Source organism: Heliangelus exortis, chromosome 1, assembly GCF_036169615.1.
Source record: "Heliangelus exortis chromosome 1, bHelExo1.hap1, whole genome shotgun sequence".
Classification (NCBI taxonomy): domain Eukaryota; kingdom Metazoa; phylum Chordata; class Aves; order Apodiformes; family Trochilidae; genus Heliangelus; species Heliangelus exortis.
Window position 1 is genome coordinate 119,871,899 of NC_092422.1, and position 24,116 is coordinate 119,896,014.

A 24,116-nucleotide genomic window follows, 5' to 3' on the forward strand; every position below is an offset into this window, starting at 1 on the left:
TCTTTTGGTGCTAGTATTGATTTTTCTTTTTCCAGCGGCGCCTGTCAGGTGGGCTTGATTCCCACCTGCTTACCTTTGGAACAGAATTCGGGTGTGAACACTGCTTAAGTAATAGTCCATACCTATATATTGTTTACAGCTGAAGGTGTCAAGAGACAAAAGTTCTCACAGCTGCCTGTTCTCAAGGCACTGAGATCCATGAGTCTTCCAACTCACTCTTGACAGAAAGGCAAAGTGAAAACTATACCTGTGCTTAGTGGCTGTCATGCCTTTGACCTTACTTATTTAAGGAAGGATTAACACAAAAACCAGATTTTTAAACCACTTTCTTAGAGTACATAGTAAACATACATCTGATTTTTGGGAACAGGGAACATTGAAGCTTGGGAACCACCCCCAAATAGACTGACTAGGTGCAATTTTTATCTTCCTCCACCAGGAAGATGTCCATCTTGTAGAAAGAAGGACATGGCTGTGCTGAAACAGACTGGTTCCCTACCTTGGGATCAGACTGGGGGTTATCACCTCTCAATTTCAAGGCTTTACCAAATGGCTCACGGTCCAGCCGCCACCTAATCCGGTTCATCTGTGCCTGGAGTTGCTCAGATTCTGATCATGGGCCATGTCTTCTTAAAAGGAAGATCTGGGACTCTGGTGGTGGAGTGCTGGGGAGATGGTGAGAGCACCTTAACAATATAGCTACAGTATGTGCATTGGACCAGTTACTACTGTACGGGGGTGTTATTTGTTGGGGCAAATCATAGAATCAGAATTTTTCAGGTTGGAAAAGGTAAGTAATTCATCCAATCCAACCCTTAGCTGAACTCTACTAACCTAGCTTTACCAGCCCACTGCTAAACCACACCCCTAAGCACACTATCTGTGTAATTTTTAAACACAGTTCAGGAATGCTGATTCAATCTCTTCCCTAGGCAGCCTGTTGCAGTGCTTAATAACCCTTTCTGTAAAGAAGTTTTTCCTAACATCCAAACTAAGCCTCTCCCTGGTGCAGATGGCATTTTTCTCATCCTATCACTGGTTACTAGTGAGCAGAGAACAATGACCCCTTGCTACAACCTCCTTTCATGTAGCTGTGGAGAGTGATAAGGTGTCCCCTCAGCCTCCTTCTCCTCTTCAGACTAAACAGCCGCAGTTCCCTCAGCTGCTCCTCATGAGGTTTGTTTTCCAGACCCTTTATCAGTGTTGTTGTTGCTCTCTGGACTTGTTCCATCACCTTGACATCTTTTCTGTATTGAGGTGCCCAAAACTCAGTACTTGAGCCTCATCTGGTGAAGTTCCTCCCTGGCCACAATGTTGGCTCAAACCAGCACTTCCAGGTCCTTTTTCACTGGGCAGCTTGCCAGCCACTCTTCCTCAAGCCTGTAGCATTGCCTGGGGTTGTAATGGCACAACTGCAGAACTAGACACTGTTCTTGCTGAAGCTCATACAGCTGGCCTCAGCCCATTGATCCAGAGTGCTCTGCAGAGCCTTCCTACCCTCAAACAGATCAACACTCCAACCCAACTTGGTGTTGTCTGCAAACTTACTAAAGATGCCCTTAAACAGGAGTGGCCCTGGTACTGAGTCCCAGGGAACACCTTTGGGCCCAGCATCCAGCCAGTGTGTAACCCAGCAGTGCATATGCCCATCCAAGCCTCGGGGAAGCCATTTGTTCATGCAGATGTTTTTAGGGAACAGTATCAAAGACTTTACTAAGTCCATGTGCACTACATCAATGGCCATTCCCTCATCCAATACGTGAGTCACCTTGTAGAAGGAGATCAGGGATCTGGTTCATCAAGCAGGACCTTCCTTTCGTGAAAGCACACTGACTGGACCTGGTTGTCTGCTTGTCCTGTAAATGGTGCATAATGGCACTTGAGATAACTTTCCCTGGCACCAACATCAGACCAACAGCTCTGTAGTTCCTCAGATCCTCCTCTGGGCCTTTCCTGAAGATGGATGTCACATCTATCAACCTCCAGTCCACTGGAAGCCCCCGGTTAGCCAGGACTACTGATAAATGACAGTGACTTGGCAAGCTCCTCTGCCAAGCTCCTCAGCACCCAGTTCCATAGACTTGTGTGTTCCAAAGTGATGCAGCAGGTCACTAACCATTTTCTCTTGGATTATGGAGGTCTTTTCCTGTTCCCCATCTTCCAGTTCAGGGGGTACCCAGGGAACAATCAGCCCTACTGTTTAAAGACTGAGACAAAGAAGGCATTAAGTACTTCAGTCTTTTCCTTATCTTTGGTCACTATGTTTCCCCATGCATCCAGTAAATGATGAAGACTCTCCCTAGTCCTCTTTTTGTTGTAAATATATTCATAGAAATATTTTTTGCTATTATTGACTGCAGTGGCCAAGTTGAGTTCTAGATGGGCTTTGGGCCTTCTAATTGTCTCCCCACATAGCTTCATTATGTCTTTGTAGTCCTTGTAAGTTGCCTGCCAACTTTTCCAACTAGCACAACTGTTTCTCTAAAAAGCATACTGCTGTAAGAAAATGTAGCACTGCCCTCTAGGTAGTGCATACCCCTCTAGGGTAGTGCTTCAGGAAAAAACCCTCAGATCCCAAGTATACTCAAAGGAGAGAAAAGATGGGGTGACAAATACCAATGAGAGACATCGAAGTTTCATCTGCAATTTATCAGAGACAGGAGGTGTAGAACACAGAGACATATGCAAATAACTCTAACAGCAGCAGCATCTAGTAATTCGGGGGTTAAATTACATGATCCAACCAGGCCATTCTGCAAGCTTGCTTTCTTCTTTAAAGGCTAAAGTACTCTGTCTCCTGCTCCACCAGAGTCTTCCCTCAGATTATTATTACCTCTTGGTAGTTCCAACTTCCCATCTCTCTAGAGCAGGATATAAAGGGAGTTAGCTGTTCTGACCTGAAACATCTCATGCCTTGTGTGTAGATCTGCAGATTAATCAAATATGTTAGAGCTAAAAAAACCTGTTAAGCAGAGAGCGATTTATATCCAAGGCCATAGCTCACTCTTTCTACAGTGATCCCAAGTCCTGCATTACATAGTGCTGCTAACATTCTTCTCAGTTGAAGTCTTGTTTCTTCCAAGGGAATAAAAGACTGCAGGTGTTGGCTCCTCAGTAAAGGCACCTTCCAAGATTCCTTGCACTGATTGCCGTGCCTTCGCCCTGAAGTCTCGTCCCACAAAAACATAAAGCAGGGGGTTGATGCAGCTGTTGGCATTCGCAAGCGCTCTAGAGAGGTGATCCCAGAGGACTAATGACTCTCTTAGTCCTGTTCCAAGAGTAGGTACAAGAGACAGAATTCCAACTACATGGTATGGAGCCCAGCAGATGAAGAATGCAGCTATCACGAGCACAATTTTTCGCAGCATCCTGTTGTGTGACTTGTGAAATAGATTTGCACGTGTTCTGAAAGCAATAAGGGCATAGCAAGCTGCCATTATGCCAAAGGGGAGTACAAAGCCAAAGACAGCTCTAGTGATCTTTATTATCACGAAGGCAAGGGATGCAGAATAATCACCTTCATAGAAATTTCCCCAGGAGTCATTACTATTGTAGGCTAAAGCTGAATATTTTTCCAATAACTCATTTCCAGAATCATCCATATAATCCAACTCTTCCTCGTCTCCAAAGTAGTACTCACACTCAGTTTTGCCACCATGGGTGCTAGTTTCACGGTAGTAGAAGACAGGGCAGCAAAAAATGAAGGCTAGGATCCAAATGCCACTGCATATTAGTGACGCAATTTTCACTGTTCGATGGTTTTGACACCAGACAGGTTTCATCACAAGGAGGCAGCGGTCAGTGCTGATGGCCGTGAGCAGGAAGATGCTGGCAAACATGGTCAAGATTATGACTGATGGAATGACTTTGCAGAGGAACCAACCATACAGCCAGTGCTCATGGAGGGCCAGGTGAACAATGGAAAATGGCAAGGACAAGCAGCACATGAAATCAGCCACAGCAAGGTTTAGGAACCATATAATGTTCACAGATCTTTTCATTTTCAGACCAGCTACCCAGATCACCAAACCATTGCCTGGGATGCCTATGATGAAAATGATGATGAAGATAGCAATGGAGACAATGGATTCTGATGCGTAATATACAGCAGCCTGCTCATGTGAACTGCTGTTACCCTGGAGGGGAGGCATTCTGCAGCTACAAAACAGAAGGCAAATTAGTAGGCAGTTCTGAGAAAAAGCCTGATCATCCTTTAGGCATTAATAGAATTGTTTATAAAATCCATGTTAACAAACATGGATTGTTTGTTCAATCAATGAAGACAGTCGTGTTGTTGAAAAGTCCCTAAAAGCATTACCAGAATGCATGGAAACTCCATAGGAAAGAGCAGAATACAGCCTGCAGAAGCAACAGAGGAGATGTGAATAAGACAGCCCAGCCTGATTCTGTTTTAACCTCTATTATTCCTGTACTTATGTGCCAGTCAGGGACTGTTATGGAAAAAAAATATACAAATCATTAATCTCTTTCTTGCATAACATATAGTCTAAATGTGGAGTGATGCATGAGTGTTAGAACTGCTTCATCACAAAGAAAATGAAATAAGCGGTTGCAACAAACACTGTAATTTATCAATTTTTGTAACAATTGCCAAGAGGGTTTTAGGTGAGGGTGACCTACAAGAAAAGCTATGAGAGAAGCCATTGAAAGGCAGCTGGGCACTAAGAAAAGTCTAACAATTTTTTTTCCATTTCCTTGGGTCTTGCTGATATATGCAGACAAGACTTTTACAGGCACAACTGGAAAACAGTGCTAGACAGCCTGAATCCTGGTGACCCCCCTTACAGCTACAGAAGATGGTATAAAGAGGACAGGGAATCAAAGGATGTTGTAAAGACAGTAATAAAAATCATATTGCAAAGCAAACTGAGGGATGAATCAATAAGAAGATACTGGCCATGCTATGTTATCAAGAATGCTGAAAGAGCTGCTATGTGGCTATGAAGATGGAAGAGGGAACTGGAGGGGAGAGGGAGGTTTTCAGAGGTGAAAAATAAGAAATTGCAAGTTATTATTATACCTACCAGTGTGAAGTAGGTATTTCAGTGTTCCAGGGTGTAAGAACCACAGTCCTGTTTCTGGAGTGACTGAAAAATGAAACTCACGTGACATTTTAGGAACTGCTTTTTTCCTCTGTGTGCGTGTGTGTGCTAAGTATCTTCTTTCACCCTGAGGGAAAGGCTTACAATGACTCACGTCTGAAGTTTGAGATAAGCAAGATCTGTTTATAAAAGAAACAAACTATCACACAAAAGGTATCAAAATAATACAGTGCCCTGAGTCAAAGAATAATAGAAAGCAAGGACAGGCATCCACTTCACTATCTTTTCCATAAGAAAACACAATCAGATGTCTTGCATATTAGCATATGCTGACCTGTGCGTGATTTCCCCACTCTGCCATGCCACCACCAGGTGTCTGCTCTGTTGTAGTGTATCCACTTCCATGTTTTGTCAGACCAGCACGTTTTCCTAGCTAATCACAATTCTAGGATTCTTATCAATCCAGATCAGTTTCTGTTCCTGCTTGAGACAGCTTGGTTCACCTGATACAGAACATGGTACTCAGCAAACCATAAGTGGTCATGTCAAAGGGAATATAATCTTATTTTTGACTTTTCAGACTATTTAATACCCAGTTGTTGGATTTTGAATTTTTTTCTTTTTTTTTTTTTTTTGAAAGAAGGAACTTGACTGATTAAAAGAAGTGGTTTACTGGAATGCTGGTAACACAAAATGTGGCAAGACTATGAACAGAAGACATCTAGGGCAAGGCATTTTAAATCTGCAATAAGAGGGTTCCCCCTGAGCTATCCCAATTTGGGAAATCGAGACTGTTAGCAGAAATGATAAATCCCAGACATACAAGAATCAGCTTCAGTTTTTGGTCTGGAAAATAAAACAGGATGGTGCAGGGTTTTGCTTCTGAGCACGTCTCTGTGAATACCATCTATGCTGACTCCAGTACAAAAGCCATAAAACCACAAAGAGGAAGGCAGGCCAGAGCTGGCTGTGCCCCTAAAAATGGAGAGGCTGTCTGTAAAATTCCCCCAGCTGCATCTTCCTCACAGCTGCCATCTTTCCAGGGGGACTGGTAATGTCCATAGGAGGGTACTCCTGTGGGCCAAGGGAAGTGCAGCATTTTCACCACCATATGAGCTCTAGTCAAACTCCCCTTACAAGAAGATTCTTCTCGACCTATTGGTCAGAGTTCTGATCCTCCCAGTTAAAACCTCTCCCCTGCAGCCAACCTTGTCACAGAAAGCACTTTAGATCTATTCCAGCTCATTAACCCTTAGACAGGGATGAGATGATGTGGTACCTCTGTGTATAAGCTTCCAGCAGTTTGACTAGTGAAGTGTTTTGCACCTCAGCATAAAGGGCTTAATGATGCAGACATTCAAAGGAAATGGTACAGGGAGGAAAAAAATACTTTTTGTTACTTTCATAAAATGCTTACTTAGATCAGACTAGACTTTTGACTTGTAGTGTTAATGGTAACCCCAAATCACCAAACTGCATTCTTTTCTTCTGGATCTCTCCCTCCTCCTCATGATTTACTGACTGAGTCTGCTTAGAAAGGCTCTAATTCACAGCATCACTGAATAACTGTGAATAACTCTACTCAAAGCAGGGTCAGCTAGAGACAGATGATCATCCAGTCAGTTTTGAGTATCTCTCCAGGAGACGACACAAATTGTCCAGGCAACCTGTTTCAGTGTTCAACCACCCTCACAGTAAAATCTGTTTTTCTCTGTTCAGATGAAACTTCCTGTATTTCAGCTTGTGCCTACTGCATCTTGTCCTGTCACCAAGCACTACTGACAAGAATCTGGCTTCATCTCCCTTAAACACTCCCATCAGATAGATGATTAGATCCACCTGAGCCTTCTCATCTCCAGGCTGAACAGTGTCAGCTCTCTCAGCCTCCCTTTGCATGACAGGTGCATCAGTCCCTTTAATTACATTTGTGGCTCTCCACAAATTTCACTTCACTATGCCCATGTCTTTCTAGTACTGGAGAACAGGAACTGGAGTTTCAGAACTGGAGCCAGCACTGTAGATGTGGCCTCACCAGTGCTGAGTAGAGGGGAAGGATCACCTTCTTTGACCTGCTCTCAACACTCCTCCTAACCTAGCTGTGGCAGCTACTGGCACTCTTTGCCATAAAGTTGCATTGATGGTTTATCTTCAGTTTTCTGTCCAGGACCACAATGTCATCATTCTCTGCAAAGCTGCTTTTTCAGGTGGTCAGCTCCCAGCACATATTAATGTATGGAGTTGTTCTTCTCCAGCTGCATGACACTGCATTTCTTCAACTTCATGAGGTTCTTGGCTGCACATTCAGATTCCTCTGAGTGGCAGCAGAGACACCTGGTGCACCAGCCACTCCTCTGGGGTTTGTATCATCTGCAAGCTTCTTGAGGGTGCACATTACTTCATTATCCAGGTCATTAATGAAGAGTTAAACAGTACTGGAACCAGTGTCAGCTGCTGCCAGAGACCACCAGTGCCTGGTCTCCAGCTGGACTGAGTTCTGATCACCACACTCTGAGCCCAGCAGCCACTATTCAGTCCATCTCATTGTCCACTTCTCTACTCTAAATTCCATGGGCTTGACTATGGGGGTGTTAATCTTGAAATTTATCTTGATGTATTGACTCAACTCGCCAACACAAATCAGCTAAAACCTTAATGCAAATTACCACCTATACTGCTGTTTCAGATTGGTTACTGCAAAACTGCACCAGTCTATTAGTTACAAAATAGTTACAGCCATATATAACTCTAAAAATATGATTAGTACATTTACAAAAGCATCCCTCCTGCAAGGGTATGCAGGTTGTGTCCAAAACACATTGGAAAGAACTAAGGATTCTACTTATATTTCATATTTGTGCTACTTCTGCATTCTATAAACCCTTGCAACCCCTCTCAGATCTCTCGTTTGTTTCTCTGCAGGTGGAGCAACTAGATAGCTATCATCTTTCACAGACCTTGAAATGTTCCATGTGTACATGCCAAGCCCACTTACCTAAAAATGCTGTCCAAAATTCTCCCTGTAAAGGTTAGCCTAAACTAGCACAACTGTTTCTATAAAAAGCACAGTACATCGGAGTGGTGGGCCAGTCTTTGCTATGCACTTGTTTTCATCATCACAACTGTGCATTTAGTTTCATATGGACTCTCCAGTAACATTAAGTATCTGCAGGGCTGTCCTGCACTGGTATCCCTCGGATGCTCCCCAGAAAATCCCCTGAGTGACCCCAAGGCATTTATGTACATTGCTGAATAAGCTCAGTTGCTGAATAAGCACAAGTTCTGGACACCAAGGAGGGAACAAAGCTCAGCAATACTGGTACATACATAGATCATACATAATTCAAAAAAACATCTTCACAATAGCTGGTTCTTAGTACTTGGAAGAGTGTTCGGGTCAGATGTTTTGCCAGGGCATTTTCAATGAAGGAAGCACTATTTGAAATAGCATATGGGTTGTTTTGCAAAAATGCTCATCTTGAGATTAACCTTTTAGTTATCTAAAGAGTAATTTATTAAGACTGGTTTTCCCTGTACCTCCTCTGCAGAAAAAAAAATGCTAATTCATTCATTAAGTACTTTCCTGAACAATGCCCTATTTTTTTTTCTGAAATAAGCAAACAAAAAGCAAAGCAAAACCCCAAATTATTATTCTTTATGTTTTTTTATTAGTGTGGAGTTCCATCCAAGATTTCTGCTATTCCTTGTTTTTCATCATTGACAATTTCTGCATGGGGAGAATATGTATTCCCCTTTGCTTTCACAGCCCAATTTTAGATATATTCTCTTTCAATATTTAAAACTCTCTGCTTAATCTTTAAAAAAAAAAAAAACAACCCAAAACATTAGCCATTATTAGCAGTGCTTTGTATTTTCTTGGTCCCTGGATGCTTGTTTGAAAAAGACAAAAAAATATTGTGTTCTCTGCTCTTTAAGTCTCAATGGAATTGAATGGGAGGTGTATTCATGGTGTCCTGGTGCTGCTTGTGCATCTTTCCCAACATGCCTCATAAAAGCTGTCCTTTGGCACTGTTTCCTCTTAGATGCTATCCTTCTAGAAGGACTGTAGGAGAATTATAGGACAATGAAGGACAGCACAATAAAGTGGCAGCTGAAATTTAATGAAGGTGAAATACTGAATTTGGAAAAACAACCATAACTTTACATACAGAGTGATGTACCAAAGATAAATTATTACCATTCAAAGAAAAAACTCAGCAGTCAGTGCAGGAAGTTCTGTGAAAAATCATGTTTTATTGGGTTTGTAAAGCAAGGTTTGGGTAGCAAGGGGTTCTATAGGAGTGGCTACTGTGAGAATATGTCAGAAGCTTCCCCCATGTCTTAGAGCCAATGCCAGCCAGCTACAAGACAGACAAACCTGCTGCTGGCCAAGGCTGAGCCCATCAGCAATGGTGGTAGGGGCTCTGTAATAAGATTTTTAAGGGGAAAAAGTTGTTGCACAACAACCTGCAGCTGGAACGAGGTGTGAGAATATGAGAAACAACCCAGCAGACACAAAGGTCAATGAAGAAGGTGCTCCAAATATCAGAGCAGAGATTCCCCTGCAGCCTGTCTTCAGTCCATGGTGACACAGGCTGCCTTCCTGCAGCCACACGGATCTGCTTTATCTACAGTAAAGCAGATATCCACCTGTAGAAGACCCCACATGGGAGCAGATGGAGGCCTGGAGGAGGCTGTGACCCCAGAGAGCTCATGCTGGAGCAGGCTCCTGGCAGGACCCATGACCCATGGATAGAAGCCCATGCTGGAGCAGGTTTGCTGGCAGGACTTGTGACCCCGTGGGGGACCCACACTGGAGTATCCTGATCCAGAAGAACTGCATGACATGGAAGTGATCCATGCTGGAAGCAGTTCATGAAGAACTGCAGCCCATGGAAAGGACTCAGGTTGAAGCTTGTGGAGGACTGTCTGCCACGGGAGGGACCTCACACTGAAGCAGGAGCAGAATGTGAAGAGTCCTCCTCCTGAGGAAGAAGAAGCGAAGGAGTCGTGTGATGAACTGACCATACACACCATTCCTTGTCCTCCTGCACTGCTGTGGGGGAGAAGGTAGAGGAAACAGGAGTGAAAGTGAGCTCAGAAAGAAGGGAGAGGTGGGGAAAAGGTGTTCTTGAGGCTGGGTTTAAGTTCTCATTATTCTATTCTGATTTGATTGGTAATAAATTTAATTTTTCCCCAAGTCAAGTCTGTTTTGACCATGACAGTAAATGGGTGAGTGATCTCTCCCTGTCCTTACCTCAACCCATAAGCCTTTTATTGTGTTTTCTCTCCCCTTACCCAGCTGAGGCAAGTGATAGAGCAGCTTTGGTGGGCATCTGGTGTTCACACAGGGACAACCCACCACATGAATCAACATGCAATGCTATTCAAAAGGTAAATATAAGGGGAAGTGTTCCATGGCCTCTGAATACTGAATGCTGTGGTGGCCCTTGATCTTAATTATAGAATTAAAAATTAGACAGAAAGCGACAGCTGGAAAGCCATAGCTCAGAATGGCTTCTTTTGTTGGACAAGCTAAATAGACAAGAATGCCTCACTTTGGGAAGGAGGTAGTGTGAGAGACATGTGACAAAAGTGACACATGAATTCTAATAGCACAAGAACTAGATGCTATCAAAATAAATGATCAGGTAAAAGTTTGTAATTAAAAAAAATCACACTTTTTCATATTGCACAATTAGATTAATGGCTCCAGGGATTCTGGGTAACCCAAAGTATAAACAAAACTGCATTTCAAAAAAGCAGTTAGATGAATCCACAGAAGGAAAGTCTATAAAACACTTCTAATTAATAAAGGCACACCAAACCTCTGGCCCACAAAGCCCTTACACTACAGTTTGCTAGGCTAGTATACTGGGAAAATGTAATTCTGTACTGTGTTACAGGCTTTCTTTAGGCAGCTCGGTTCTCCAAGGTTTACCTCTCATCAACCTCTTTGCCTTAACTCTTGCAGTCTGGCAAGCAAGTAACACTGGCATACTGCAAAAGCAGGAAGGCAGAGTCTTCTTTTACATTGTGGCACATATCTACATTAAATATTGGCACTATGTTCTTCTGTAGTTCTTGCGCAGGCTGCATGAAAGGGTTCAAATCTGCCTTCCCGGGCAGGTATCTGTTTGCCCCAGGGTACAGGAGGGAAAGGCACCCACACAACACAGAGCAGGCCTCTGCACCCTGAGGGGGCAAAAGGGGAAAGGAAGCTGCTCATCTGTGTCATTCTGTATTTCTTCAGGTACTTAGCTCACATCTTTACTGAGTACACACACAGCTGTTGACATAATTTCTGAAGAAAACCAGGCTGGTTGCATTTAGATACGCTAATTAAACTACAAGTATCCTACTTTGTTAGTCTTAATGACCCAAGACTATTCCTGTCCTTGGCTTCAAACTAGCTTCACCTACCAGATTTATCGAATCAGCAACAGTCTCCTTTGCTCCAAAGTATTTCTGCATTGGGCACTCTCAGGTAGAACACTGGGCTCCATGGATGATTTAAGTGATAGAGGACAGTTTGTTTGACTGCTGATTGAGGTTCATTACCATCCCATTACAGGTTCCTCTGGAAACAAAAAGGAATGAAACTCCAGGTTCAGCTCTGACTGCATTAACCATTATTCAATACTGGGAAAAAAATTCCTCGAACTGTTTTGTTCACTTTTGCTTTACATTCGGCAGTAAACTGGGCTCACTCAGGCTTCCATGGATACTTTCTAGCACCACTAGCTCATGCTATGCTCACCCCTGGTTCTGTGGATATATATCTGTGCCATTTTTCTTAGAACTTTTTTTCCTGTTTTTATGGTGCTACTCTAAAGAGACTTAGTCACAGGCTAATTCTGCATAGCAGTACACTTCAACACCAGTTTTCACTGGGAATTCACTGACTCTTAAATGCTACTAGTGTTCACCTTATCATATTTGATAAATAAACTAGTACCTATGCATTCATTTTGGCTTTACTTCTGGGAAGTCAGACTCCTGAAATTAATCGTCACATGGCAGATATTTTCACCACTTCTAGCCGCAAAACCTGTAATGGTTTTGTGTAGGGTTTTGTGCCGTGTTTCCTCTTTGGTTTCCTGTTTTACTAAAGGCCTCCTGATCCCAGCACCACAGCCCACACAAACCATCAATTTTCACTTAAAATCCAAGCTCTGACCAGGCAAGAAAAAGATGCCCGGGCAAACTGCCGAGGGCACGCAGTCATCTATCCACATGGCCCCCAGATATTCGAGTAGCGAGAGAGAACCCGACCCCATCTTCAGGCTCCTCCCAGCTCTCCCCGTGCCACCTCTCGCCCGTCCTAAGGACCATCTGGCGATGGCGATGGTGATGGTGACGGCGACGGGCGCCCTCCCCGGTGGGAGTTCGGCACCTCTGGAGGCCCAGTACCCAGGGCGGGAATCCAGCCTGCCCAGGGGCGCTTAACCCCGCCCTTCTCTGCCCGCACCCCGGGGCCAGGATGGCTCCCGGCTCCACTTCCTCAGCCCGAACCAAACATGGACTCTCCGGGCCCTGGTGGGGGGAAGGGAACTGCCAGGGTCCAAGATGGCGGCAGCCCTCGCTGCTGTGTCAGGACGGGCTCCAAGATGGCCACCTTCCCGCCCCCGCTGCCAGGATCCAAGATGCCTCCCTCCGAGCCTTGGACGCGGCTCGCTTCCCGCCAGGCCTCCGCAGCGCCCTTAGGCGGTATGTGCCCTCACCAAAGATGGCGGTCGGGAGCGTCCCCGGTTATTAGGCTCCCGCCCGTCACTCCACGCTGGGTCGTCGGGATTCGCGGCCGAGATGGCGGCGGCTGAGCTGGAGTACGAGTCCGTCCTTTGCGTGAAGCCCGATGTCAACGTCTACCGCATCCCGCCGCGCACCTCCAACCGCGGGTACAGGTGAGGGACCGTGCGGAGCCCGGGATCGACGCTGCCATGGCGCGGCCCTGCCGCTGGCCGCCCTACCTGCGGGGCGCCGGGGCTGCGGGACTACGGGGCTGCAGGGCGGAAGGGCTACGGGGCAGCGGGGCTACAGGGCTGCGCATCCAGCGGTTGGGTCCGGGAAGAGGCGTCCTCGCCTCCAGCGGAGCCCTGGGAGACCGTGTCCTGCGGCTGCAGGCAGACCAGGCCTGTGCCCTGGGATGCTGGGACCGCACCGGCAGCAACTCCGGGGGAACGGAGCGGCCGGAGACGCCTCTGGCAGGTGTCCTGTGCCTTTTCGCCTTTGCTCAGGGCCGTGCAGGAGCAGTGTCTGCTGCGTTCATGCTGTGCAGCAGGGGAGGGCACCAGGGCAGGCAACTTGTGCTTCCAGGCAGAGCGGATCTCCGCTCCCAGTCAGCCCTGTTCCCGGAGGTGGGAATCCGATGTGCTGTGCTGGCACGCCGGGCTCGGCCTGGCGGCTTTTGCGGCAGCGGGGAGGCAGTCGGAAGGAGTTCAGTGTGATTCTTCAGAAAACGTTGCAGCACCAGGAGTTAGAAATGCCTTTCCTCTCTCTAGCCGAAAACAGTGGTGTTTGCTTCTGAGAGAAACGGGTTTGTGCTCTGAGGCACTGATGGGTGTCAGTTGTACTTGCTGGCCTTGGCACACTTGCCCTTGTGGATTTTGTGGCGTTTGTTTCCAGCTGTAGAATTGTGTAGGTTGGGGTTGTTTTTTTGTTTTTTTTCTTCTTTGTTTTTTTCTTTCCCTTCACAACAGTCAGTAGCAAAGAGTTTGATGGGCTAGTCAAGATGGCTGTGTGTATGATGTTTCACCCAGTGTAAGCTAGCTGACTGTAGGTTCAGAGGTACTTGGTATTATTTTACATTAACACAGTAGAATATTGGAGTGGCTTTTCAGTAGCTAGTAACTAATTTTTGGGGTCTTCCTGATGCTCAGAAGTCACTTGTTAGTTGCTTTTGGGTTTGCTGTTACAAGTGAGTTTCTGGGTTTCAGCCTCCCCTCTTCTGCAAGCTTACAAAGTTAAAGACAGACTTGATGTTCTCTGGACTGTAGCTATAGCCCTTTACCTTGAGGAAAGGGAGGCCAGTCAGAGCCATGTGGGTTGACTGGCATATATTGTTTGGGAAGAGAAGTGGAATAAAGCAGCTGCAGGTGCTGAAGGTTTGAGAGCAGACACTTTTGCTGAGATGTGGGTAGAAGTAGAGAGGTTGATGTCTGATCAGCAAACAGTTGCTTTTCTTTTCAGGGCATCTGACTGGAAACTGGACCATCCAGACTGGACAGGGCGGCTTCGTGTCACCTCCAAAGGCAAAACTGCATACATCAAACTGGAGGACAAGGTTTCAGGTGAGGGAAAGGCTATGGCTTGGTAAGACAGTGACTATGATTGCTGCTTATGAGTCTGTGCTTCTGATGCTGCTCAGAGCTGTGCACAGCAGCCCAGGCCACGCTTCAGCAAAAGGCTGTTCTTAATAACCAATTCTTTCTCTGCAGGAGAACTCTTTGCCCAGGCTCCAATAGATCAATACCCTGGCATTGCAGTAGAGACTGTTGCAGATTCTAGCCGCTATTTTGTCATCCGAATTCAGGATGGGACTGGTGAGTTAAGGGGTTAGATATGTGCCAGCTCAATGCTAGGGGTAGAGGAGACTTAGCCTGATGGAGGTGGGTTGAAATGGTGTTGGAAATGCTGGAAAGGTCGGGTAGTGTGCCTATAAGGGTAGGAAGGCAAGGAGGGCTCCCTACATTGAGAATCTTCCCATTTCTAGGGTCTGGGAAGGAACATTTGTTTTCTGAGGGTGCCACGTGGGCAGAAAGGATTCATCCTGAAAGCTAGGAACATGAATGAACTCCTGTGAGCTGCTGGTGCCCAGCTGCAGGTGTGCCAGAGGGAGGTAGCACAGGGTGGTTTAGGAGAAGCAGAAGGATTTTGGAGTGAATGAACACAAAGGCCCAGTTGCAGGGCAACTCCAGTGACACCTCCTGTCTCCTTGCTAGGACGAAGTGCTTTTATAGGCATTGGCTTCACGGATCGTGGTGATGCCTTTGACTTCAACGTCTCTTTGCAGGATCACTTCAAGTGAGTTGTGTTTTCCTGGAATGCTGTTTTCCTCTGGCCCATAGAACATGGCGGGTGGTGGTGCATGTTCATTTGGGGCAGGCTTCCTTGGGATCATTTTGGAAGCCTACCTTGGCTACATCAGGGACATTTGAGTGTGTTGCCAACTGTTACGCAAGCTGAGACTCCTACAGGATCAGATCTATGTGTCTTAAGCTTAGGTCTGGTGATGCTGCAGCTGTAGTGTTTAGCCTCTTGGGTTTGTGGTGGTCCCAGCTTTTTACTGTACTACACTGGGAATAGCGAGGTAACTGGTTTGTCAAGGCAAGTTAGTTCTTTGGCAGGGCTGGGGGAGGAACCATGCATTTTTCTGAACCTCTGATCCACTTTACCACAGGATCTTAGGTTTTCCTCTCTTCTTTTTAGGTGGGTGAAGCAGGAGACCGAGATCTCCAAGGAGTCCCAGGAAGCCGACACGCGTCCCAAATTAGACTTGGGGTTTAAGGAAGGGCAGACCATCAAACTTAACATTGGGGTAAGCAGCCCAGTTTACTCTACATCTTCTGAATATGCCAATGGAGACACATTTCTCACTTGTCCTTTCTTGTTCTGCAGAATATGACGACAAAGAAAGGAGGAGCAGCCAAGCCTCGTGCGTCTGGATCAGGAGGCCTAAGCCTGCTGCCACCCCCACCAGGAGGCAAAATTGCTGTCCCTCCTGTACTTCCCCCTTCTTCCACACCCATTGCCAACCATGTCACACCACCACCCGTGCTGAAATCCAGTAATGTGAGCAGTGCAGGTAAATATTAGCTTACAGAAAAAAAAAAAAAAAAAAAAAAACAAGACACTAGCAGGTGCGTAGAGAGGACTGAAGGCTGCTTCAGGGAACCAGTGTTCCATCTAGTGCTAACAGTGCCCTCTAAGGCATGATGTGTCCCAAGGGCTTAGCTCTCATTGGCCTGAGGATCTTGGTGCTTGCTTAATCATAGCTGCTTGTTCTTACAAGGAGGACAGCCTTGTAGCACCTGTCCTTTGAAAAAGGAGGGACAAAGCAACTTGGTCAAAATGATCTGAGAGCAGGTGGGTGTGAAATTTAAACAGTCAGATTTTTCTGAGACTGCATGTGCTCTGGGGGCACTGACAGAGTTGTGTAGGGTCAGTGTAGAAAAGTACTACACAGATAATTGCTTGCAGCAGAAAAAATCAGATAGTCTTGTGGTTGTTGTTGAAGATGGAGAAAAGTCAGGCAGTGAAAAAGTCAGGTGTGAAAGAGATGCAAAGTATAACAGGATTGAGAGTACAGTGGGTTATTTAAAAAATATGCATATGATTTTATATAATATTGTACTTAAAAATAATAAAGCATACAGAATATTTTTGTTGAACTTCATACATGCATATATGCAGGTGGCATGTTCAACAAGGCCAAGTTCAAGGTCCTGCATCTGAACTGGGGCAATAACCATTACAGACTGGGGGATGAATGGATTGAGAGCAGCCCTGCAGTCAAGGACTTAGGGATACTGGTGGATTAAAAATTGGATATGAGCCAGCAGTATGCACTTGCAACCCAGAAAGCCAGGCATATCCTGGGCTACACCAAGAGAAGCATGACCAGTAGATTGAGGGAGGTAAAGCTCTCCCTCTACACTGCTCTGGTGAGACCCCCCCTGGGATATTATGTCCAGTTTAGGCATTCTCATCACAAGACACGCATGGACCTGTTATAGCAGGTTCAGAGGAGGGTCATAAAAGTGATCAGAGTTCTGGAACACCTCTCCTATGAAGACAGGCTGAGACAGTTGGGTTTGTTCAGCTTGGAGAAGAGAAGGCTCTGGGGAGAAATTATTGTAGCCTTTAAAACTGTAGCCCCCTCTATATATTAAAACTGAAAGGTGGTGAACAGGACAAGGGGCAATGATTTTAAGCTGAAAGATGGTAGATTTATGTTGGTATAACAGAAATTATTTACAGTAGGGGCAATGAAACACTTGAACAGGTTTCTCAGAGGAGTTGTGGGTGCCCCATCACTGGAAGTGTTCAAGGCTGGATTAGACAGAACTTTGAGCAACTGATCAAAGTAAAAGATTCCCCTGCCCATGGCAGGAGGCTTGCACTAGGTGATCTTTGAATGTCATTTCGAACCCAAACCTTTCTGTAATTCTATAACAAAGGGATCGCTGCAGCCTTCTGGATGCTACACACCTGTACACACTTTCAATGTGACCATGCAGAGGTGTCTTTTGTGACAGTTTTTTATACTTTTGTGAAGGCAGGGACTGTAGCAGTGCTGTACACAGATCAGAACGAGGAGAAATCACAAGCTTCTGAATAGGGCTGGTGTCTAGTGTGTGATTTGTACTGTTAAGGTGATGCCTGCTTGGCAATTATGATTGCTGAGCTTGAGCTACATCTGAGCCTTAATTCTACAGAAAGAGGAAATATGTCACAGATCTGTTAGTTGGTATGCTAGGCAGAGACTGAATAGTTCTTGAAAGTTATTTATCCCTGTAGTAGGAGCTGGAGGCTCAGTGCACATTAAGCAAAAGGAGCTGCTGTTATAACAAAATCTTCCTTAAGAAAATCTTGCTTCTTCTGAAAGGAGAACTGGAGTCCCTTCAAAGATTCTTTGCACCTTCCTCCAGCAGTTTGTGTGGCAGTTAAAATGCCCAAGGGGTTTTCTGCTTGATTAGCTTGGTTGTGTTTTATTTTGGTTTTTTTTCTGCCTTAGACATTCTGTTAGACTTAGATGCTCCTGCTTCTGCATCCAAGGCACCGGCATCAGCATCAGCTACCACAGACCTCTGGGGAGACTTCAGCACTGCATCCAGGTAAACTGTGGTGAAGGGAATTGCATACAAGAAGTGTAGTGTCCTGGTGGGCACTGAAAGAGCCATAAGGTAAGAAGGCTTGATAGATCTGCTCCTTTGATTGTCCTTTCTTTGTTTCAGTGCTGTTCCCAATCAGACTCCTCAACAGTCCAACTGGGTCCAGTTCTGAGTGCTCAAAGCAGTGGAATCGGACAAACTGGTGACCAAGAGGCTCTAGAGGCACCAAATGGGATCAGAGGGGGCACAAAACTCTTCTAGTCTTCAATCAAAGCAAATCGGGATAATCATTCCTTTTTAAACCAGATCTTCATTTCAGTCAAATTTTTGATCCCACAGTGAAACTACTGAACATAAAGAGAGCATACTGACTCCTCACAAGGTGGGCAAGGAGGAGAGAGGTATCTTCATCTCTTCTCCCCACTTGGCCATTACATGGTACATTCTAGCACTTTTCCCCATCTTTCCATACAGGGAAAGCAAGAATCCTGAAGAAGGTGGGTACAAGAGGTGCTTCTGGGTCCCTTGTCCTTCAGATTTTCTCTGGTCAGACTGCTGCTTTTTGTGGCTGCTTTCAGTAATGACTCAGCCTCAGCTTGGCCTGCAGTGCTGAGGGCAGCTGATTTGGCTGCAGCTTGTAGATGGAAGCTTTAAGGAGATAGTTCAATACAAAACCCTCTGATTAATTACGTCTGTGGTGAGGAGTAAACCTCCCCATATATGCACTGCTCCTCTCTGATGCAATTTTTGATAGTGCTGGATGTTCTTGTACTCCTGTGGGAGGAGTCATGCAAGTCCTTGAGTAGACCTCAGGCCATTGTGCTGTAGCTCTGCATGGGCACCCCATCTTAAAGCTCCTTGTTTGGCTTGCAGGTTCACTGAAGGAATTTCTCAGTTTCATTCCCTTCTCCCTCCTGCCCCATGCAGAGGCCTCATTGTCATTGAGCTGTTTTAACTGGAAATAGCTTTAAGGAAAAAAAGAAAAAAAAAAAAAAAAAAAAGGTTGTTTTTATAATTTGGTAGTTACTTGCACTAGATGACAACCAGGTGATCCCACCACTCAGCATTTCATGTTCCTGCATCACTATCCTGAGCCCTGGCCTTGTGTTGTAACTTGGCACTGTGTTATAAGTATTGCATATCCATGCCACAGTAAAAACTACGGGGACAATGGATTATTCTCTGGTGGAGGGTCAATCTCCTTCCCCTCTACAGCTTGCACTTATTTGGGCAAGAAATGTATAGTAGGCCCAATCTTGAGAACTGTGTCAGTGAAATTCTCCCACCTGTGTTCCTTATGGCTTTCCTTCTGAGGCTAACTTTCTACAATGTGGGCTGAGCTGGTTATTGTAACTTGGAAATATTTTTTATTTTAAACGTGCCTCAAACTGCCTCTGTTTCTCATGTGGTTTTGGGGGGTTAGAGAGAGGTAGAAGGCCATAACTCTGCTGTTTTCTTTGGGAGAGTTTCCTAAGGCTCTTTGATCTAGACACTATTCTTTCTTCAGCAGCTATGGATGTGATCTGAGGTGTAAGTCTGCTGATGACTCTGGGCAGAGCCTGCAGACAGGTTGGAAAGCTCACAGTGCTACCCTCTGCTAGCTGATAAACCAGAATGCTAGCTGGGAAGGTGGTCTTAGTAGTTACTGAGCTGTACTCAGTAACTAGAACACCAGGGTTTTGATACTTTACTGGAAGGCTGCTTCTTGTTTTAAATACTCAACCAACAGCAACACTTTTGTAACTGGGATATGCTCTGCTAGCACACCTGTACAAGTATATTTTTCCCTTTGTGAAAAGATTTCCTGGTGAGACTTCTATAGGAGAGTAGTTAGCACCTTGTACTTGTCAGAGGTCCCTTTTGTCTTCTTACTACACTGAGGGCACTCTGGAGAAAAAATTTCACTTAGACCATCCCTCTGGGAAGCAAAATTCTTGAAAACAGCTCTAAAGATGCTGCAGTTCTACTTGTGGAAGTGAGGACCAGACTGCTGTTGGCTGTATTTTAAGTAATCATTTAATCCTGATTTCCTGGCTCTCTTGGTGTTTCCCCTGCTGCCCCTCCCCTGCATAGATAGTCACTTCTGCAGTCTCACTGAACGTAAACTTCCTGCCTCTGATTTTGTGAGTGGCTATAAGATGTTAGCAAAGTCATGGACTCTGCCAGTTTGCTTTTTGTTTTCATTTTCTTCCTTTGCTCAAGTCGTTGTGAGGTCCTGTCATTTCAAGTATGTATCACTTTCCCAAACCAAGGAAGTTCATGGCACCAACTAACAACTAGCTAGGAGCCTCTTCTGTATTGTCTTAGTATTCTGGAGATAATATATTATGTATTTGAAAAGCTGAAGAAACAAAAATTAAAAATATATGTATATAAAGCATAAGATGTACTGGTGCAAATGATAATTAAACAAATAATATTGGGGAAAAGAATGTAATGAGTCTTTTAAGTTGTCAAAATGTTGTTGCTTTGGAAGCCCTGCAGACTGAAGGTCTTTATGTTTCTAGGAACATCCTAGTAGCCTATTCACCCTCCTGCAAGTGCATTATAGCCTGTGGACTGGACAAGAAAAGAATTAGGAGTGAATGGGCTCATGTTCTGCATGAAGAAGGAGGAGCATGAAAGGACACAAAAATAACCTATGGTTGTTCTAAATGGGGCAAAAAAACCCAAAAAACAAACAACAACCAAAGCAAAGTGCAAACAGTCCTGACTGTAGGTGTGTGCGATGCTTGATAAGCATGTGGATGAAAACAGCAAGTGAGAAAACTTAGTTGCTCTGCCATTTGACATTTCAGACATCAGAGGCTTCTACACCCTGCAGATGTTTTCAGAAATTCTTCTTGCCATGCTTGTAAACGGGAAGCAGTCTCTCTGCTGACTGCAGAGATGAGCAAGGTGCCTTTGGTGTGTGTGCCCCTTGTCATGGAGCAGCAGGGACAGGTGGATGGGAAAGGGAGAGTAAGCTGGAATCTGAGTCACAGTAAGGCAGGCAGGGATAAAGGATGCCTCGCTGATAAAGGAGCAGTCCCACAGTACCTGGGCAGGAAGATCAGAATAGGTCAGGATGATAATTTACATCAGCAAGGTACATGGCCAGGCATAGGTATGGCTGCGCTCACTCAGGCAGGGATCAAGGGTGAGGATACAGCTGAGAGAAACTCACAGCCTTGCTGAAGTTTCTCAAAGCTAAACACCTATATTACTTAAGCTGGACCTGAGCCAGGCATCAGTCCCCCAGAAGATGGAGAAAATACCCAGGCCCCTGGTTTTCTTCTCTGTAGGTTCCTCACAGCTTCTCTTCTTGCACAGCCACACTTGCTTGGAGTTCCTCTGCCAGGCAGCAAAGCTCTACATATGGTTGTGTTGAAAGTACAAAGGAAGCCTGGATAAAGATGAGAAGTCTTAACCTTTAAAGTCAGCTGCTTGAATGACACTACTAAACACTGATCTCATTGTCAAGTAGTCTAGCACCTCTGGTGGCCAAAAAATATGTAAATCTCTACATTTCTTCAGATCTAGGAGCAAAACTATTATTTTGGTGAATAGGGTGGATGTTTTACATGGGTCCTGTCCAGTGAAGAAGTTGAAGGATCTTGTCCATGAGCTATGATGCAGTTTTTCTGACTTTCTATAGATACTTGCAGCAAAAAGGATTGAATAGCCCAGAGGGTATTTCTTCAGGTGAAGAGTATCTAAGGGAGGTGCTGGGTTATTGTCCTGTTTGTGCACTGTAGAGGACTAGGAGACAGTTCATGATGGGGAGCTTAGTCCTCTTTGGAGATCTTCCTGGTCCACATGGCCTTCCTCACAGTGAGGTCTGCCAGAACACAACAGGTTGATGTGTCCTGTGTAAATACTCTCCCTCTTCTTCTTGGTGACCATCAGGAACAATCTGTCCCCAGTGGGAGAAGTTGGCTGTGACAGGAAGTTAGTGGTGAAATGACTTGGCCTGTGACTGGACTGGCTGAATCCTGCCATTTCTTTCTGCATTTCTTGTTGCCAGTGATTTCTTCTAATATAGCAGAAACCAGCACACAGGCTTCCAGTGGCTGTGGGTCTCAAATGTTGTAGACAAGAGCATTCTCTAGGTTAAGAATTAGTGTTCTCTAGAATAATTCCAGGCCTTTAATGTAGATTAGCAGATCAAATTGGGCAATAGCACCTGAACATTTAATGTGTTCCACATAGTAGATTGACAGGTTTCCTTAGCAGGGGAAAGCTGCCCTCAGTGTGAGAGGGACTATGGTCAAAGGGTGGGAAAAGTTCATGCCAAACAGGGGAGAGACTGCAGCACTCAGAGTCAAGAAACAGCTGTCAAAGGGAAAATCCCAGTTTTGTCTGATTATTGGTTGTAGTTGCTTTTGAGAGAGCTCTAGCTGAGGTGGGGTACAAGCATTTCCCCCTCTTCCCCTTTATTCCCATGGTTTAAAATTCCTGTATTTCAGCCATGTAGTAACTGGTCCTACTACAACTGTGCAATATGGATTGCAGACACAAACTTGGTCGCTTTAACATAGCCTTTGGTGCTGTGTTGTGGACTCTTGAAGACATGGAGAGGGAGACACGTCAGCTGGAGGAAATTAAACAAAAATCCAAAACAATAAACTAAAACCCCCAAAGTCTTCCTGAGCTTTGTTGGTGAGGAAATAGGATCTGAACCTGATCTCAGGTTCAGATCCTGGGCTGTTAATGCATGGAAAGAGCACTGGGACATTGTAATGCCTCAAGGTCTGGGCAATACACTGAGTGGTTCACACATTAAGTGATCAGTAGGTGCTTTTTCTAGGGACCATTTTAGGTCTCTTTCTTCCAGGTTAATAGCTTAGTCTATGCTAATCGTTGGGAAAAGTATATTGCAGGATGTAGTGCCCTTCTGGTTTAACCAGCTTAATTTTGTTGGCTGCCATTAGCTGTAGCTATGTGTTCTCTTCTGCAGTTGGGACTCTTGACAAACATTCCTTGGAACTGTCTCTGTGTGAGAAGATCAGGCAGCAGCAGCTGGTGTCTGCAGTGGCTCCCAACGACACCCATTTTTCCAGCTGTCATTGCTGGAAGCAGTGATCTGCTTTCCCTTTCCCAGGCATTTCTAGGATGGTGACTCCTGCATTTTGGCTAGCGTAGGCTACCAACTTTGTGATCCTTGAAGCAGTCTGAAGAAACGTTCCCTGAAGGAAGGAGCTGCCTGCAACTCGCAGCCTTTGTGTGGAGGCTTATTACGCCTTAGGGATGCAAAGAGAAGCGTGGCACTCCCTTGCCCTCATAGCTGCCTCTTCAAGCCTCACCATGTGCTGCTACCTGGTGCTGCATCCCCTTGGTGCAGAGCTTCTGGCAACCCCTGGGCTCAGTTGCCATCTCTGGGTTTCAACTGGGCCCCGGCGTTCGGGATGGGGGGGGGGGGGGGGGGGGGGAAGCGGGCGGGAAGTGGGCAGGTACCACCTGGGACCCGGCTAACCCTGCTGAGGTGCTGTCAGGGTTTAACACTGGCCCGGCAATTAAACCGAATGACAGATCCTCTCTATTAATCCCCCTCCCTGATAAAGAAAGGAGAGAGAATAAGGGAGAGAGACTTATGGGTTGGAAACTAAACTACACAACTTTAATGAAACTGTAACGATAAATAGGAAAAATTACTAAATATATACAAATATACAGAAAATTGATACCACATTCCTCTCCCCCAGTTACTCTCACGTCACCACCGAGGCTGCAGGGCAGCCCTGGGAAAGTCCAGGCTGGACTCCTGGAATTGGCAGCAGTCAGGAACTGGAGGCAGGAACACACAGATATGGGCTGGCACGGATCAGAACCACAGGCAGACAAACAGATGGAATCCTCCCAGGATGCCAAAACAAAACAGGGAACAGGCAAAGAAGGGGAAGCAGGAAGGGCAGGAAGGGGTTTGACCCTTGTGATCCCTCAAATTTATACTGACTATGATGTGTATGGGATGGAATACTCTGTTTGGTCAGTTCTGGCATCTATCTTGTCCATTCCTCCCCAAAGGAGGCTGCAGGTGGGACCTCTTTACTCCTTCTGGAGGGTAAAATGTTCCTCAGAGCCGAGCAGTGTCCTTGGCTCTCCATCCCAGAGCAGTAACTATAAACATTGAGTGTTATCAGTCCTAGAAGCAGACACTGTCTGAGAAACTTGCTGTTAATTTCAGCAAGTGCAACTACTTACAAGAGACTTAGCTGAAAGCAAAAGTACAAGACAGAAAATC

The 24,116-nt window shown here is 45.4% G+C and overlaps 2 protein-coding genes across 4 annotated transcripts; one reads left to right on the forward strand and one right to left on the reverse strand.

The window, feature by feature from the left end:
- Positions 1-2,631: 2,631 nt before the first annotated feature.
- Positions 2,632-5,675, reverse strand: C3AR1 (complement C3a receptor 1). 2 transcript variants are annotated; one of them, XM_071762267.1, is made up of 2 exons: positions 5,046-5,675; positions 2,632-4,045 (listed from the first exon to the last, which is right to left on the reverse strand). In XM_071762267.1, exons 1-2 carry the CDS (start codon positions 5,131-5,133, stop codon positions 3,033-3,035), a joined length of 1,101 nt encoding a protein of 366 aa, XP_071618368.1. In that variant the 5' UTR covers positions 5,134-5,675; the 3' UTR covers positions 2,632-3,032. The 2 variants fall into 2 exon arrangements, with proteins under 2 accessions (XP_071618368.1, XP_071618360.1); XM_071762259.1 differs by having other exon boundaries at positions 2,632-4,158.
- A 7,076-nt stretch (positions 5,676-12,751) lies between these two features.
- On the forward strand, positions 12,752-20,325 carry NECAP1 (NECAP endocytosis associated 1). Of its 2 annotated transcripts, none has more exons than XM_071762281.1 (8): positions 12,752-12,964; positions 14,250-14,350; positions 14,498-14,602; positions 15,002-15,083; positions 15,489-15,597; positions 15,678-15,864; positions 17,797-17,896; positions 18,017-20,325. In XM_071762281.1, the coding sequence occupies exons 1-8, from the start codon at positions 12,867-12,869 to the stop codon at positions 18,063-18,065; spliced, it is 831 nt and encodes a 276-aa protein (XP_071618382.1). In that variant the 5' UTR covers positions 12,752-12,866; the 3' UTR covers positions 18,066-20,325. The 2 variants fall into 2 exon arrangements, with proteins under 2 accessions (XP_071618382.1, XP_071618393.1); XM_071762292.1 differs by having other exon boundaries at positions 12,781-12,964; positions 14,234-14,350.
- The last annotated feature ends 3,791 nt before the right edge of the window (positions 20,326-24,116 follow it).

What these genes read in the sequence shown, in the direction of transcription:
- NECAP1 (XM_071762281.1), top strand. Translation starts at nt 12,867, where the DNA reads ATGGCGGCGGCTGAGCTGGAGTACGAGTCCGTCCTTTGCGTGAAGCCC. An exon ending in TCTTTGCAGGATCACTTCAA is followed by an intron (nt 15,084 to 15,488) that starts GTGAGTTGTGTT and finishes TCTTCTTTTTAG; the next exon opens with GTGGGTGAAGCAGGAGACCG. An exon ending in CCATCAAACTTAACATTGGG is followed by an intron (nt 15,598 to 15,677) that starts GTAAGCAGCCCA and finishes CTTGTTCTGCAG; the next exon opens with AATATGACGACAAAGAAAGG.
- C3AR1 (XM_071762259.1), bottom strand. Translation starts at nt 4,151, where the DNA reads ATGCCTCCCCTCCAGGGTAACAGCAGTTCACATGAGCAGGCTGCTGTA.